The sequence below is a fragment of the Gekko japonicus genome, unplaced genomic scaffold, assembly GCF_001447785.1.
Source record: "Gekko japonicus isolate JY-2015 unplaced genomic scaffold, Gekko_japonicus_V1.1 scaffold37, whole genome shotgun sequence".
NCBI classification, from domain to species: Eukaryota; Metazoa; Chordata; class Lepidosauria; order Squamata; family Gekkonidae; genus Gekko; species Gekko japonicus.
Genome location: NW_015171503.1, coordinates 82168 through 98350, shown reverse-complemented (window position 1 = coordinate 98350; position 16183 = coordinate 82168). Strand labels below are relative to the sequence as shown.

General features: G+C 45.4%; 1 protein-coding gene across 1 annotated transcript in view; it reads left to right on the top strand.

The window, feature by feature from the left end:
* MEI1 (meiotic double-stranded break formation protein 1) overlaps positions 1 to 16183 on the top strand; it is a 63019-nt gene that overhangs the window by 30409 nt on the left and 16427 nt on the right. Inside the window, exons 15-19 of the mRNA XM_015419160.1 lie at positions 2968 to 3079; positions 3481 to 3541; positions 4733 to 4830; positions 5199 to 5373; positions 13053 to 13200. Of these exons, the coding sequence (XP_015274646.1) occupies positions 2968 to 3079; positions 3481 to 3541; positions 4733 to 4830; positions 5199 to 5373; positions 13053 to 13200 (594 nt within the window). The remainder of the gene's footprint in view (positions 1 to 2967; positions 3080 to 3480; positions 3542 to 4732; positions 4831 to 5198; positions 5374 to 13052; positions 13201 to 16183) is intronic.

Genomic DNA, 16183 nt, shown 5'->3' with positions numbered 1-16183 from the left:
CATGCCCAGGGAAATGCTGATTGCCACTTTGGGGTCAGGAAGCAATCCTGGAGGGGGTTTTTTGGTCATCTTCTGGGTGTGGAACAGCGGTCACTGCGGGTGTGGAGGGGGAGGTATTTATGAATTTCCTGTATTGTGCAGGGGGTTGGACTAGATGACCCTGGAGGTCCCTTTCAACGCCATGATTCTATTCATTTGTTTGTTTGTTATTATTACATTTCTATACTGCCCATAGCTGAAGCTCTCTGGGTGGTTTACAATAATACAAAACAGTAAAAATACAATAAATAAAAATTAATGGAAAAAATAGAAAACAGTAAAACATTAAAAGCAAGTACAAACAACAAGAACAGTTAGTAACACCCCTCGCTAATCCTGTTGGGTCTCTGAATGTCCGAAGAGATCTTTGAAGGCCTATATGAAGAGGACTGTCTTGACCTGGCACCTAAAGGATGGCAAGTCTGGCAACAGGTGGGTCCCAGCTGGGAGGTTGTTCCAGAGGCAAGGTGCCACCACCGAAAAGGCCCTCCCCCTAATTGTCATCCTCTGAGCCTCTAGGGGAGTTAGCACCTGGAGGAAGGCCCTGGAGGCTGAGTGCAGTGTCCAAGAAGATTGAGGCTGGGAGAGGTTCTCCGACAGGTATTGTCATCCCAAGCCATGTAGGGCTTTATTGGTTAAAACCAGCATCTTGAATTGGGACCGGAAGCTGTACAGGATTAACCCACTCAGCCCAGTCCAGGGGTGAGAGGGAATCCTGTATTTCAGCACATTAAACAACAATCCACGAGACAGTCTGTAGTCTCTCTGGTCTTCACAACAGTTTGCCACCAGAATCTCTTCAAAGGGGTCCCCACCTAGCCTAAGAGCAGAGATTCAATCTCTTAGCTGGCATCTGGGACTTCACATCAGCAACTCTAACTCAGAGGTGCATACAATTACTATCGCAGTGGTAGCTCTGTGGTCAGCTTAGACACGAGATTTAACCTTGGAGTTCAATTACAGCATCAGAGACAATTACAAATATGAATGATCTTTATTCAGTGCAAAGCATAGCAAGAGACTACTAGAGGATACAAAAATAACAGAAACCTATGGCTATTTGCCCTTAATACACATTAATAATAATCATAGTTACCGAGTTAAGTATCAATAGTCCAAGATCGTCCATTGCATAACAGTACAGGTAGGCATCAAGGGATTTTGAAGAGAAATCCCGTCTTGCACAGGTATGTAGTCCAGAGCTGTTCAGGGATACAGCTCCACAGTAACACAAGGTGGGCAACCGGCAAAAAGTTCACAAAGCAGCTCTTTGTTTCAAAAGTCAGAATTCCAGGAGCAAGAAAGCAAGAGCAAGTAAACTCGTGTGATTAGCACCAATTGTAAGCCGCTCTGAGACCCTCTGTGAAAAAGAGGATTCGAGCGGGATATAAAGTTGAAGGTAAAAAAATAAAAATAAAAAAGGGGTGTGTGCCCAATTTCTGGTTGCCATAGCTGCAACATCAGGTGTGTGGGGATTGGCTAGAAGTTAGAGGCCCTGCCTGCAGTCAGGTGGTCCAGCTTCTAGCTTCTCCATTGTGTACGTGACATGGCTCATGTGAGCCATAGAGCGGAGCCTTAAAGTCTGGCTCTCAACAGAGAGGTGTTAAGGAATGTGCATGATTATATGGCATGGCTATTAGGTGGCTCAGGCCATCTGGTCTCACACTCGGCCATTTGGCCCGCAACAGGAAACAGACACACAGTATGTCATCCCAGGAGAAGGCATGCGAATTTAGAAACAATATTTCTATACAGAAGCATACAGGCAGCCAATGCAGGCAGGCCAGAATTGGTTTTATGTGTTTGGACCTTTGGGTCCCAGTTGTTAATCTGGCTATAACTTCTGAACTGTCTTCAAGGTCAGTCCCACATAGGGTGCATTGCAGTAATCCAATCTGGAGATTACCAGAGCATAGATCACTAAAACCAGGCTATCCATGTCCAGATAGGGGCACAACTGGACCACCAGCCAAAGCTGATAGAAAGCACTCCAAGCCATCAATGCCACCTGAGCCTCAAGCGACAAAGATGGATCCAGGAGCACCCCCAAGCTGCAAACCTGCTTCTTCAGGGGGAGTGCGACCCAATCTAGAACATGTTGAATGCCCCCCATATGGTCAGACAAATCACCCACCAACAGCACCTCAGTCTTGTCTGGATTGAGCTTCAGTTTGATAGCCCTCGTCCAGTCCACGCACCGGTTTAGCACATCCACAGCCTCACCTGCTGAAGACAAAAAGGAGAAATAGAGCTGCTTGTCATCAGTATACTGATGGCAACGCACACTAAAACTCTGTGTGACCCCACTCAGCAGTTTCATGTAGATGTTAAATGGCGTGGGGGACAGAACAGACCCCTGTGGAACACCCTGCTGGAGAGTCCACAGGGCTGAACAGTATTCCCTGAGCACCACCTTCTGGAAATGGCCCTCCAGGTAGACATGGAACCACTGCAACGTAGTGCCCCCTATTTCCATCTCAGCCAGGCGCTCCAAAATGATACCATGGCCGATGGTGTCAAAAGCCATTGATTATGGGACCCTCATGGACAAAAGCAACATGGGACCAGGGGCTGTAGTATGGAGAGGTGATACTGATTGGAAAAGCTAGCTGGATCCAACCATAATGTGTGGATCATGGTTATGGCAAAGTTTAATTCATTCTCGTTGCTATCAGTGTCCACGCATTAGTTGGCATTTGGGGAACAATGGGAAATATCTAAACATTATATTTAAGACATTGTTAGAATGTATCATGTATCTGGATTTTTCTTCCCATTTGCTTTGGAACAAGCGCATTCATGTAAATTGTGCCTTTTGTCTTGAGGTTATAAGCCCACCAGACAGACCCATTAAAAGATTCTTCATACCTCCTCTGAGTTGTGTATTTCTTTCTGTAACAGTAAAGCCTCTGTTTCTTCTTTTTGCAGAACTATTCTGAAAGGATAGTCCGCCCAGCTCTCATGGAAGTCTTCATTTCAACCCTTAACATCCTATTCAGTGTTGTGCCAAACATGGGTAGAAGATTCTCCATCAAACTGGGTAAGAAGGATTGGAACTTGTTTTCTATATTTCCTTACTAAGCATCAGAATCTGCTGCTGCTGGATGTTAATGGACAGGAAGCCTAGGAAGAATCCTAAGCAAAATTGAACATCTGGGTATATAGATGTGCTTTCGGATATCAACATCATCCATTTACAATCCATGGGTTCTTTACCTAGTGAAGTTTGGACATTCTAGGAAATTTGTGGCAGGAAATGTTGCATTTGTCTTTGAACCAGTCACATTGTTCAAAGCCTAGAAATATTATTTAGGGAAGACTTTGAAAATTGTTAATTGTGTTTCTGTCTGGGAGGCTTTACCTATTCAGATACTCTCAAGCTATAATATTGAACATCTTAATTAAAACATTTTGTGTGAGCACAATTTTCCTTCTGTCTAGCATCTTCCTGTTTCATACGATTGAATCTGGAGCTGAAGGCCAAATTCTGCACTGGGCAAAGGTATTAAATAATACTTAAATTATCTCATTCTCACCCTCTTCAAATATTTCTCTTTAATTCTCATACCCTAACCTCTACTCAGATGATATGAGATGTTTATGATTTTAATAAAACACTATTGAATACTCTGGAGATATGAAGAGATACAGTTATCACCTTCAACTTGGCAACCTCAGCTAATTTCCCTTATATATAAAAGCCGAATGGTGGTGGCACTTCTCTAGAACATTCCACATGCTCCGGAATTGGTTGGTGCCCTGGTGTGTCACTCAGAATCTGTCCCTATCCACTGGCTGCATTGCTTGAGTTTCGCCTCCAACATTCTAAACAGTTTGCTGTTCCTCCCCCCCCATAGCCAGTCAGAACACAGAGGTTATTTGCATATGCAGCCTCATTGGCCTTTGCCTCGGAACACAGAGGTCGTTTGCATATGCGACTTGATTGGCTTTTGCCTAAACAGTTTGCTGTTCTGAGGTAAAATGTGTCCAATTTCCTGGTGAGGGCTGGAGATCACTCAGAATTACAACTGCTTTCCAGATGACAGAGATCAGTTCCCCTGGAGAAAATGGTGGGCTCTGTATCCTTATATGCTGCTGAGGTGGCCCCCATATGACAGCCAATGTGACGTAGCAGCCAGGGCTTTAGAGCATGGGAGAGGCTGCAGGTATGTGGGGGGTGGAAAGCTGAAGAGTGAGGGGGAAATAAAGGTAGGTTGATGATTGGCTGGGAAGGAGATAGGGTTGCCAACTCCAGGTGGGAAATTCCTGGAGATGTGAGGGATGGAGCCTGGAGAGGGTGAGGTTTCAGGAGGTGTGGGACCTCGGACAGGTACAAAGCCATAGACTCCACTCTCCAAACCAACCATTCCCTTCTGGGGAACCATTGTTGCCAATCTCCAGGTGAGGGCTGGAGATCACTCAAAATTACAACTGTTCTTTAGGTAGCAGAGATCAGTTCCTCTGGAGAAAATGGTGGACTCAGTGTCATTATACCCTGCTGAGGTTGCCACAGCAAATTGACACTGAGTGTCCAAGGCCGGGGCACCTGCCCAGAGCCTCTTTCTAGAGGCCGTTGTATTTATTTCCACAACGGGCCTTTTCCCTAGTAGCATATATTACTAGATTAATTAGGATGCCATGACCAAGATTATACTACCAGGTTCTAATTTTTGCAATTTTCTTCTTCTTCAAGTAACCCTGCCTTGAATCAAGCTTGTTCCAGCTTTCTTCATAGTATGTGCCTCAATCTTTACTCATCCTCTAAGAAAATGGCAAATTCTTCCCAAGAAGGCAAGTTTGATAGGGTGATATTTTGTGGGATTTCCAAGGATGTGTAGTGTATAGCTTTGTTTGGGAGTACAAGAAATGGAAGTATGTGGAAAACGTGCAGAATCAGGTTGCTATGATAACAGCACGTATTAAATGACTTGTTTTTAAAATGAAGGCTCTTCTGGGAGGGTTCATTCTTCAGCCTTCTGATTTTATAGAGTAAGATAGACTAGCAGAAGCATGTTAGGGAAGCATGGATGGTTTTGCCAGCATTTTTTGGGGGGTCGGATAAGCAAACATTTAAAATTACCAATCATAAACTTTTATTTTTAAATTGGTAAGCTCCTTTTGACTCTTTTTCGCAATTTTTTCATTGGCTTTTCTTTTAGAGCAAGAAATCTCAGAACTCCTGCAGAAGAATCTGCCCCAGTTAAACTTTGGGGTAGTAGAAAGCCTCACCCTTTTATCTGAGACCCCAAGTTCCTACTGTTTAGATGACACTCTTTGCAGTCACCAGTATAGTCTCCTGCTTCTCTTCTACTTTGCTTTTAGTCAAGAAGATAGGTGAGTGTTAAGTGTCACAAGCAGAAAAAGCGTATCACTACACCAGGGAAGGTGTAGGTGAGTAGGGATATTTCTAGTATATTGTCTGTCTAGCTTGCTGATAGTAGCCCTGGCTGAGCTGACAAAATGTGTCTGAGAGGTAGTGTTACATGCCTTGAACCTTACAGTGCTGGGGGATTTTAACATCCACACCGAGGCCTCTTTGACCAGTCCAGCTCAGGTTGTCATGACTGGTTACCCTGCCAACCGTTGGACTGTCTCCAGTTGTGTCGGGCCCTATATATTGAGAATTTCATATGTTGGGTTTTTAGTGCATTGGGAAGGTTTCTGGTGAGCTATTAAGGGGACTGATATTATAACATCTGCATAGTCAGATCATTACTTGTTGAAGGTGAAGGTTATGATGGCTGCCCCTCTCTGCAAGGGTGGCGGATCAATTAGGATGATTGAGTCCCAGAGACTGATAGATCCAGTTGATTTTCAGATGGCTGTGGGGAACTTTGAAAGCCCGAACAGTGTCTTTGTAGAGATCCTTATATCAGCATGGAATGTTTGTTTTTAGGGAGTTATTGACAGGGTTGGTCCTCAGCATGTTGTCCCTGCCCCCCTGAAGAAGATTCCATTATCTTGATTTACCAGGGAGCTTGGGGGTATGAAGAGAATGGGGGCAAACAGCTTAAGAGTGATTGATGGAAAACTCATACTGAATTTGACAGAGCATGCTGTAGTGGTCATTTGAAGACCTCTGAGGTGGGGGTAGCGGTGATAAAGAACGCTTTCTCTTCTGCTACTTTTGCATTGGCTGAATTTTGGCCAGCAAAATTATTTAGGGTAGCTTGAGGCCTACTGCCATGTAAGGCTTATCTACACATTACACAGTCCTAGTGTTAGTTGGGGAAGAACATAAGGACATGTGACGGGAGTTTTCTGGCTCCTACACCCATGCCAGTTCTTTTCTGCTTGCAACCACAAAACAGACAGGGAGAAAACAGCTGTACCATCTCCCCACTCCTGTTTTGGTATTTGCAAACCACCCACTGGAGCTGCTATTGGCGGCCTTTTTAAAATCGTGTTACTTACGTGGCCTAATGCTCTTCTTGATTCTGATTTGGATACTTTAACCAATTCTTTGTCGACAAAGTGTTTCTCATCTGATCCAATTTAGATGACAGTTTGAGGCTAGATCCTGTGTTCAGGGCAACCTCTTGTTAGATTTCTATGTATAGTTACATGTTGGTCTTCTTGAGCGCTGCTGACAGAGTGTTTGGGTTGTGGGAGAAAGTAAAGACTACGCTGGGGAAGGTTATTAGTGTGTCCGTCTCACCAGGGGTATTTCTTTTACAACTGAAAGAAGTTGTCACCTCTTTTTAATTCTAGGAATTCACCTGTAGATTAGAGCAATGTTTATTATTACCAACCAGTGTCCAATAATCTTCCCTTTTTTGACATGGTGATTGAGCAGATTGTGGTAGAGCAACTGCAGGCATTTCTGGATGAAACATCTGTGCTTCACCCATTTTAGTCTGGCTTTAGACCTGGATTTCAGACTGAAACAACACTATTGGCCTTAGTTAATGATCCCTGGCTATTATTGGATATAGTTTGGCAATCCATTGTAGTTGATACTATTAGAACAATTAGAATAACCTGACAAAAATATGTAATCTTTCATTAAAATCTGCCTCCATTCCTGAGGACTGGAAGGTAGCTAATGTCACTCCCATCTTTAAAAAGGGTTCCAGAGGAGATCCGGGAAATTACAGGCCAGTCAGTCTGATGTCGATACCAGGTAAATTGGTGGAAACCATTATTAAGGAAAGAATTAGTAAGCACATTGCTGAACAAAAACTATTGAGGCAGACTCAGCATGGGTTCTGTAAGGGAAGATCTTGTCTCACTAGCCTGTTAGTGTTCTTTGAGGGGGTGAATAAACATGTGGACAAGGGGGACCCAATAGATATTGTTTACCTTGACTTCCAGAAAGCTAAGACATTGTCCTTCCCGGCGACATGTGTCGCTCTGATGGACAATAGATGAGTATCTGCCCTGAGCAACAGTTCCGACACCTCCTTGTGTAGGGACCGTACCTTGGTTCCCCCTTGACGGTTCACATAAGCCTTGGTTGTAGTGTTGTCCATTTGGACTAACACATGTTTCTCAATGAGGTGTCTGTTGAGTTGTAACAATCCCAACTTTACCGCCCTCAACTCCAAGAAGTTGATACTTCTCCTGGACTCTTCCGGAGACCAACTGCCCTGTACCATCTGACCCTCTGCGTGCACCCCCCACCCCGAGAGGCTGACGTTTGTGGTCATTAGTGTCCTTATAGGCTCCCGAAGGAGACAACCCTGGGCAAAAATCTGTGGAGAGAGCCACCAACTTAGGTCCGCTTTTAGTGTCTCTGTCAGACAAATTAACTTGAACCTCCGGCTCGCAATGTCCCTTTGATGAGGTAACAGAAACCTCTGTAGAGGTCTCGCATGAAAACGTGCCCACGGCACCACATCCTGACAAGACACCAGCATCCCCAAGAGTTTTGCCAGTGAAATGAGCGCCATCCTGTCCTGTTTTAACGTCTCTCCCAAGAGGCAAACTATCTTGCTTTCCCTCTCTTTGAAAATAAAAACTCTGTCTGTTACTGTGTCTATTATCACACCTAAGTGTGGGTTGTAAATAACTTTTCTCGAGGTTCACTACAAACCCGTGTTCCTGTAGCGTACTCACTGTGACTTGAGTCGCCTGTGTGCACCCGTCGTGATGTCGCCTTGATAAGAATATCGTCCAGATAAGGAAATAGCTCTATCCCCTTTAGTCTGAGGACTGCTACAAGGGTGACCAGGACTTTGGTAAAAACTCTCGGGGATGATCTGAGCCCGAATGGGAGAGCCCTGTACTGGTAATGACGCCCCACGTAAGCGAATCTCAGAAACTTCCGATGCTCCAAGTGAATTGGAACGTGCAGATAAGCCTCGGATAGGTCTATAGAGGCTAGAAAATCCCCTTTCTTTTTTTTTTCTTCCTGAAATCCTAGGCGCTCAAAATGAGTGCTGCCGGAGCACGTCCTGCTGGTAAGCAGGGCCGGCAAGAACTGGGAAAGCTGTAGAAGATAAGTCCTGCCTCACAGGGATCAAAGATCGGAGCCGACCCTGCAGGAAGGGGCGGAGCTTATCCCAATAGTATGGACTGTCCCGCTATCAGAACCACTGGAGAATGGAACTTGGAAACAACCTTGGGCAGGAAAGAGACATCTGGGGCCAAGGTAACACCATCATGGTGAAAAACCAAATAAGGAGAATCGCAGCGGAGTGCAGACAGTTCACTCACTCGTCTTGCTGAGGTAATGGCTACTAGGAAGGCAGTCTTCCATGAGAGAAGCTGCAGACTAGAGTGGCCATGGGCTCAAACGGTTTGCTCGTTAATTTGGCTGGACCAATCCGAGTGGGAACTCAACAGGGAAGTGTTCCTTCAGATAGGTTGCAGGTTTGACGAGATGTCGACGGACTTATTTGCGACAGCTCAGAACCAACAAGTTCAACCCTTTTTTTGAATGATAAAAAACCCTTCTTTTCCAGGACAGTAAGCCAGGGAGCCTTAGGAACAGATGCCTTAAACAGCGTTTGGCCTCCAGGGCTATTGTACGCTTTCCCCCCAATTCAAATCTTATCCAGGACTCTGCAAAAGATTCGCCAGCAACAAGCGGAAGTGGTGGTTGTGGCCCCATGGTGGCCACGACGGGCCTGATTTTCGGAGCTCAGGGCATTGTCCACTCAGGATCTGTGGAGATGTCCTCTCCGGACGGACTTACTATGGCAGGGAGTAGTATTGCATCCACAACCAGGGATGTTCAGACTCACTGCCTAGAGATTGAGCGGGAAAGTTTGACAGCTCTGGGATTTTCTCAGGGCGTAGTTAAAACCATGTTAGCGTCTAGGAAAACATCCACTAACAGGGTATATAATGCTACCTGGCGGGTGTTTCAGGCGTGGTGTCTGAAGAACAAGTTGAATCCTTTTAAGGTATCGATAAAAGGCATTTTATGTTTTCTGCAGGAGGGCTTGGATAAGGGTCTGAGTACGAATACACTCAGAAGACAGGTCTCAGCCATTTCGGCTGTACAGGGTGTCAAGGCAGGTAAATCATTGTCATGTCACCATCATGTGAAAAGATTCCTGAGAGGGACTTCTTTGATTAACCCTCCCACAGTACATAGATTCCCCACGTGGGACCTGAATAAGGTACTGAAAGCATTGTGCAGAGCGCCTTTTGAACCATTGGCCACGTGCCCACTTAAGGAACTCACATTTAAAACACTGTTCCTAGTGGGAATTACCTTGGCTCGGCGGGTGTCGAAGCTGAGGGCTTTATCGGTCGACAGGGACTTATGTGTGTTCCATAGAGATAAGGTGGTGTTAAGACCGGATCCAGCATTCCTACCTAAGATAAATTCGATTTTTCACAGATCAGAGGAAATAAAGTTGCCAAAATTTTGTCCAAATCCTGTTCATGACAAAGAGAAAGAGCTACATTGTTTGGATGTTAGACGGACTCTTAATTTTTATATTGATAGAACCCGGCAGTGAAGGAAATCTGAAGCCTTGTTTGTGTCTTTCAGGAAATCTTCTATGGGTGCACAGGTATCCATGGCTACACTGAGTAGGTGGATTAAAGGTTGCATCATTCTGGCGTATAAGGCCAGAGGGTTAGAACCTCCAGAATGAATTGTTGCACATTCTCTGAGGGGGGCGGCTACATCAGCAGTTTATAGATCCTTTCTGACTTTGGAAGTGATTTGTAAGGCGGCCACCTGGCGGTTGGTTCACTCATTTACAAGACATTATAGGGTAGATAAGTTGGCTTCAGGAGAAGCGGCATTTGGTTGTAGAGTCCTGCAACACGCTCTGTAGGTATCTGACAATGTTCCCTCCCTTGGGGCTAGCTTTTTAAAGTCCCAATAGTACAGACTGTCCCGCTGTCCGAACCACTGGAGAATGGAAGATTTGTTTCACTTACCGTGAAGCTTCCTTTCTCGGTGGTTCGGGAGCGGGACAGTCTGGCCCACCCTGTTGGATAGTTGTCTGTGGCGTGCAGGGAAGGTTGCAGGATGTCAACCGGGGGAGTACCTTCTCGGTCATCAGTGTTCAGTGCATTGAGTGGAAAATTGTGTACGTTTCTGTCTGTGAAATGGTTTTTGGTTGACAGTTCTAAGTGATTGTTAAAAGCTGTTGTTTAAGTCTTCACGTGGAGTCTTTCTTTGTGGGAGAAGTGGTCTTCCTGTTCCTTCCCAGATGAGGTGAGGGCTCGTGTATGACCTGGGGAAGCTGTAGAAGATAAGCCCCGCCTCACAGGGATCAAAGATTGGAGCCTACCCTGCAGGAAGGGGCGGAGCTTATCCCAATAGTACGGACTGTCCCACTCCCGAACCACTGAGAAAGGAAGCTTCACGGTAAGTGAAACAAATCTTCCATTTGCGAGCGGACATTGCTCTTCTGACATTTTTCCCATCCCCTATGAGCGAAGAGGAACACTGTCTTCATACTCTAGACGTCAAGAGAGCTATACTCTTCTACCTTGATAGGACAAGGTCATTCCGTCACTCACCAGCCTTGTTCGTCTCCTATAGCACACCTGTGCTGGAGAAGAAGCTTTCTTTGCAATGTCTATCCAAGTGGATTGGAGAAACCATCAAACTGTGCTACTTACTGGTCAAACGGCCACTTCTGGGCCTGCTCCGAGTGCATTCCACCCGGGCAGTAGCCACATCCACAGCCTTCCTGAGAGGTTCGTTGCTCACTGACATCTGTCAAGCAGCAACCTGGGCTTACCCCCCCACACGTTCGTGAAGCATTACATTCTGGATGTGTGTCTTCATCAACATTCCGTGGTGGGACGGGCAGTGTTGCAGGAGGCGCAAGTCTAGGACCTTCAGCTCCCTCCTCCAGGTAGCCCTGTTTTTTGCTTGTTAATCTCCCAGAGGTGTGATGCACAGAGACCACGAAGAAGATAATCAGGTTGCTTACCAATTTTCAATGTTATTTATTTAGCTCACATGACCAATGGTCTCAAGCACACCCACAGAATAGGTTGCTTACCTGTAACTGATGATCTTCAAGTGGTCATCTGTGCATTCACACCACCCGCCCTCCTTCCCCTCTGCTTTTGGTCCTCTCCTTTTTATTACTCTGAGACTGATGGCAGCGGTCAGAAGGAACTGGCGGGATTGTCGTGCCCCTCCCTTGGTCATGCGCAGTGGGGCCGGTGCGTGACTGGGGAGCGGGCGCGAAAATCCCTTTCACTTTCAAGAGGAACCGATCGAGGTCGGCGCAGGCGCACTATATCCCAGAGGTGTGAATGCACAGATGACCACTCAAAAATCATCAGTTACAGGTAAGCAACCTGTTTTTCTTATGTAACCAGCAGCAATTTGATATGACTGACAACAGTATTCTGAGGGATTGCTTAACTATAACTGTTTTGGATCCACACAGTGTTTCTGCCTGTTGGAGTGCACTCCTTTATTGCTTCTCCCTCTCTTGCTGCAGCTCCAAATGCCCTCTAAAATTCTGCTGGAAGGGCATTTGGGGCTGTAGCAGGAGAGGGGGAAGTAAGAAAGTTGTGCTCTGCAAACAGAAATCCTTCTATCGGCAGAAATGTTCTGTTGCTTCCAAGCCAGTGTTTGGGATAAAAGGGACGGCCTTACACTGGTTTTGTTCTTTTCTTGTTGTCAGGAAACAGAATTTCCACAGGAAAGGCAGAGTCATCTAGCTGTGGTGGGGTACCATAAAGGTCCATTTTATCTGCAGTGCTCTTTCAGCTTCATGTTACACCTTTAGCCAAGGTTATATAGAGCTTCAGAGTGGGGTATTCCCAATATACAGATGATTCCCAGCTTTACATTTCATTATCTAAGCCTCTGAAAGCAGCTGTGACGGTCACTGGCCAGTGTCTTGAAGCTGTGGTCAGGTAGTTGAGGATGAACAAACTGAAGCTTAATTCAAACTAGACGGTTGGGAAAGCAGAGTCTTTAGTTAGTATTGATTTATCAGCCTTTCTGTAGCAGCTTTCTAAAGCAGATTGAAGTAAAATATTTGGAGTGCTCTTGGGCCTGGCCTTGTTGGTGGATAAACAAGCTAAAGCTCAAGTCGGTGCAAAGAGTGGCAACAAGACTCTTCTTTGAGGTCAGCCATTTGGAACCATCTGGAATCTTCAGAGTTCTGTCAACTGTGCTGGTTACCTATTTGCTTCTTGCCTTATTACATTTAAAGCCCTAAATGGCCTGGGACCCTAATACTTACGAAACTGAATCTCTCAGGATATTCCCATGCACCAGCTGTGCTCTTCAGGCAGTCTTCTTGTGGTGCCATCTCTCAGAGCTATCTGTTTGGCAACAGTCAGTTCACAGGCTTTTTCTGTACCCAGCCCCAGACCAGTCATTTGGAGTGGCTTACCAGAATGGGTGCAGAGGGCACCTTCACGTTTTGCATTCATGAAGGCATGTTATTTCAAAGTGCATTTGTGGAGGGTGAGTTGTTTTGCAGATCTGACTGTGCTGTTTTTTTCTTGCATTATATTTTTGTTTTGTTGATGGGTTGTTTTATTGTGTGTTATGCATTAACAATTTGTTAGCCACCCTGGATCTAAGGAGATAAGGTGGGATATAAATTAAAAACTCTTGTTCTTAGATTTGTTCCAGAAGCAGAACTGTTCTCAGCCATAAGAAGTTTCCTTCTTTCACTCCAGCATCAAGGAGACTGTCCACCCGCATATGTCTTCAGAGCTGTTTTGTATCTTCTAGGAATATGTCAAGACAAGACTAAAGCTCTAGACTTGGTAAACACTATTAATCACTGCTTCCTAGAGCAGCTTTTAAAATATGATCTATCACATTTCTGGAAGCTTGTTATTAGTGGGCCTTTTCAGACAATTAAAAATCAGTGCTTTTTCTTTAGTGCTGATAGCTCAGATCTAGTACCAGTCACCTGATATTTGATCGCTGTGTAAAGAGTAGCTTTGCTGTGAGGGAATAAATGAGGAAAGAATGAAAGGCTGCAACTGTAGCAAGAGATAAAGAAAAAACAACTGCTTTCTTGTCTGTACATGTCTGTAATAATTCATGGAACAGCGTTCTAAGTTCCTAGTGGTGTTATTGTGGCTCATGTACTCTGTACATACTCAAAGGTACTGTTCTTTTAAACATTTTTTTTATCGTGGTTTTATATGTTTTTAATAAATAATGAAGAGAAATAGCGATAAGATGTTTCTTAACCTTTTCCTTTCTCCTTCGTTTATTTATGTATAGACCCCCCTGAACAAGCTGGTGCAAAACATGTAGGGGTATTGATATTTAGAATAAAGAATTTCTTCCCACTACACCATTGATTTTTTTCTTCATCTGTGAGGGAATAGCCATCTTGTTGTTTGGGTTTTTTGGGATTTGATTAATAGTTTCAATTCAGATTTACACAAGCTATTCATAAAGTGTTCTTTAAATTTGTGAAATTGTGTAGCACTTGCAATGGAAACACTGAGTGGAAAAGAACTGTATTTTCCACAGCACCAAAGAAAATTTAAATCCTAAAATAACAAACAAGTAACAATAATAAACAAACAAACATTTTTAAAAATATATACCTGGAGCAGGAAACCAGCCAGAGAAACAGTGGGGCCTTTGGATGTCAACGGAATAAAGGGATTGCTAAAGGAAGATGGGGAGATGGCAGAGAAGCTCAATAACTTTTTTGCTTCCGTGGAAAGTGTGGAGCATGTACCCATGCCACAGCCCTATTTTCAGAATGGGAGTCTGAAGAACTGAGCCAAATTGAGGTGACCAGAGATGAAGTTCTAGACCTATTGGGGAAATTAAAAACTGATAATCTCCAGATCTTCGACATGGTCTCTGTGCTTCACACCCATGGGATCTAGTGCACACGCGCTGGATCGATCGGCATTGTAGCAAGCTCTTTAACGGATTTTCGCCCCCAGACCTCGGGCATGGTCAGGAACCCCACCGCGCATGCCCAGAGGGGAGGGCGCGGACATCCCGCCAGTTCCTTTCTTACCGCCCTGTTGGAAAGACCTCTTTCTCGTCAGTCTGATCGGTTCGCTTTTTTGGCTATTTGCCTCATGGCTCTTCGGATTTTTCCTCACTTTATTGTCTTTTCTTCAGTATTTCTTCGTTTGTTCTTTAAAAAACTTTTAAAAAACCCACAACAACTTTATTTTCAGCTGAGGGGAAAGTTTTCCTCTGTCTCCGGGGTGTCTCCATCTACCCATATATCGACGATTGGCTTCTGGTAGCGTCCTCCAAGAACGCCCTGGTCTCAAACGTCACAAAGACTCTGGCACTATTGGAGAATCTGGGCCTCCAAGTCAATCGACAAAAGTCTCAATTGTATCCAGTCCAGAGAATACAGTACATAGGCGCTATACTTGATTCCAAGACATGCATGGCTTACCTGCCCCACGACAGGGCTGCAGATATAATTTCCTTAGCGACCATTGTCCGTACCCAATCCTCTGTCACTGCCTTCCAAATTCAGAGGCTGCTTGGCCTGATGGCTGCAACTACCTCGGTTCTCGTCTTTGCCAGACTCAAAATGCGTCCTTTACAGCTCTGGTTTATCCGCAACTACGATCTGTCGAAAAATGCACACATCATCCTCCTATCCCCTCTTCCCAGCATACGGGACTCGTTACTTTGGTGGATTGTCCCTTCGAATATCCTCCAGGGAGCACCCTTCTACCCTCTGTCACCGGAAGTTACCATAACGACGGATGCTTCACTGACAGGATGGGGTGCACACTCCATGGGCCTTTCCGTTGGAGACAAATGGGACGCGCAGATGAGGAAGCGACACATAAACATCCTAGAACTCCTGACTATACAACATGCTGTCACCAGCTTCCTACCTTTAATCAAGGGAAAATGTGTCACGGTCCTCACGGACAACACCACGGCGCTATCTTATGTCAACAGACAGGGAGGCACCGTTTCCCTACGCCTCTGCAACCTTGCCATCCAATTGTGTGAGCTTTGCATCGCCAACAGCATTTCCCTCGTGGCCACTCACATTCCCGGACACATGAATGTGCAGGCAGACCATCTAAGTCGAGCAGGACTCAGCCTTCACGAGTGGGGGATGAACCCAGCATACCTCCTCCCACTCTTCCACAAGTGGGGAGCTCCCCAAGTCGATGTCTTTGCCACCAGAAACAACAAAAAGTGTCCTCTGTTCTGCAATCGAGGAGGCAAGGACCCACAATCTCTGGGAGACGGCCTCCTTTACCGTTGGTCCACGGGACTTCTTTACCTGTTCCCTCCCTTACCTCTGCTTCTCAGAGTGGTCCACAAAATACTCAGAGACGCCGTGGACTGCATCTTAATAACCCCATGGTGGCCGAGACAACCTTGGTTTTCAACAGTCCTCGAGCTATCACAAGGAATATACCATCAATTCCCTCCGGCTCAGGACCTCCTCCTCCTGTCCGACTCCCCTCTCCTACATCACGACATACCACAACTGAAACTAACGGCATGGAGAATAACGTCATCGGCTTCTCCACCCGCATAGTGAATGTTCTCTTGAATTCCAGGAAGCCGACTACGCGGAGGTCCTACAATTATAAATGGTGAAGGTTCTGTTCTTTCCTAGGTGATGACACCCCTTGAGCCACCTCAGTGGGTCTCGAAAGAGTTTTCCAATTCCTCCTCTCCCTAGCCGACTCAGGACTTTCCCATTCATCGTTGAGAGTTTATTTGGCCGCTCTTTCGGCCTACCATGTTCCAGTTGATGGATGCACTTTGTTTTCCCAT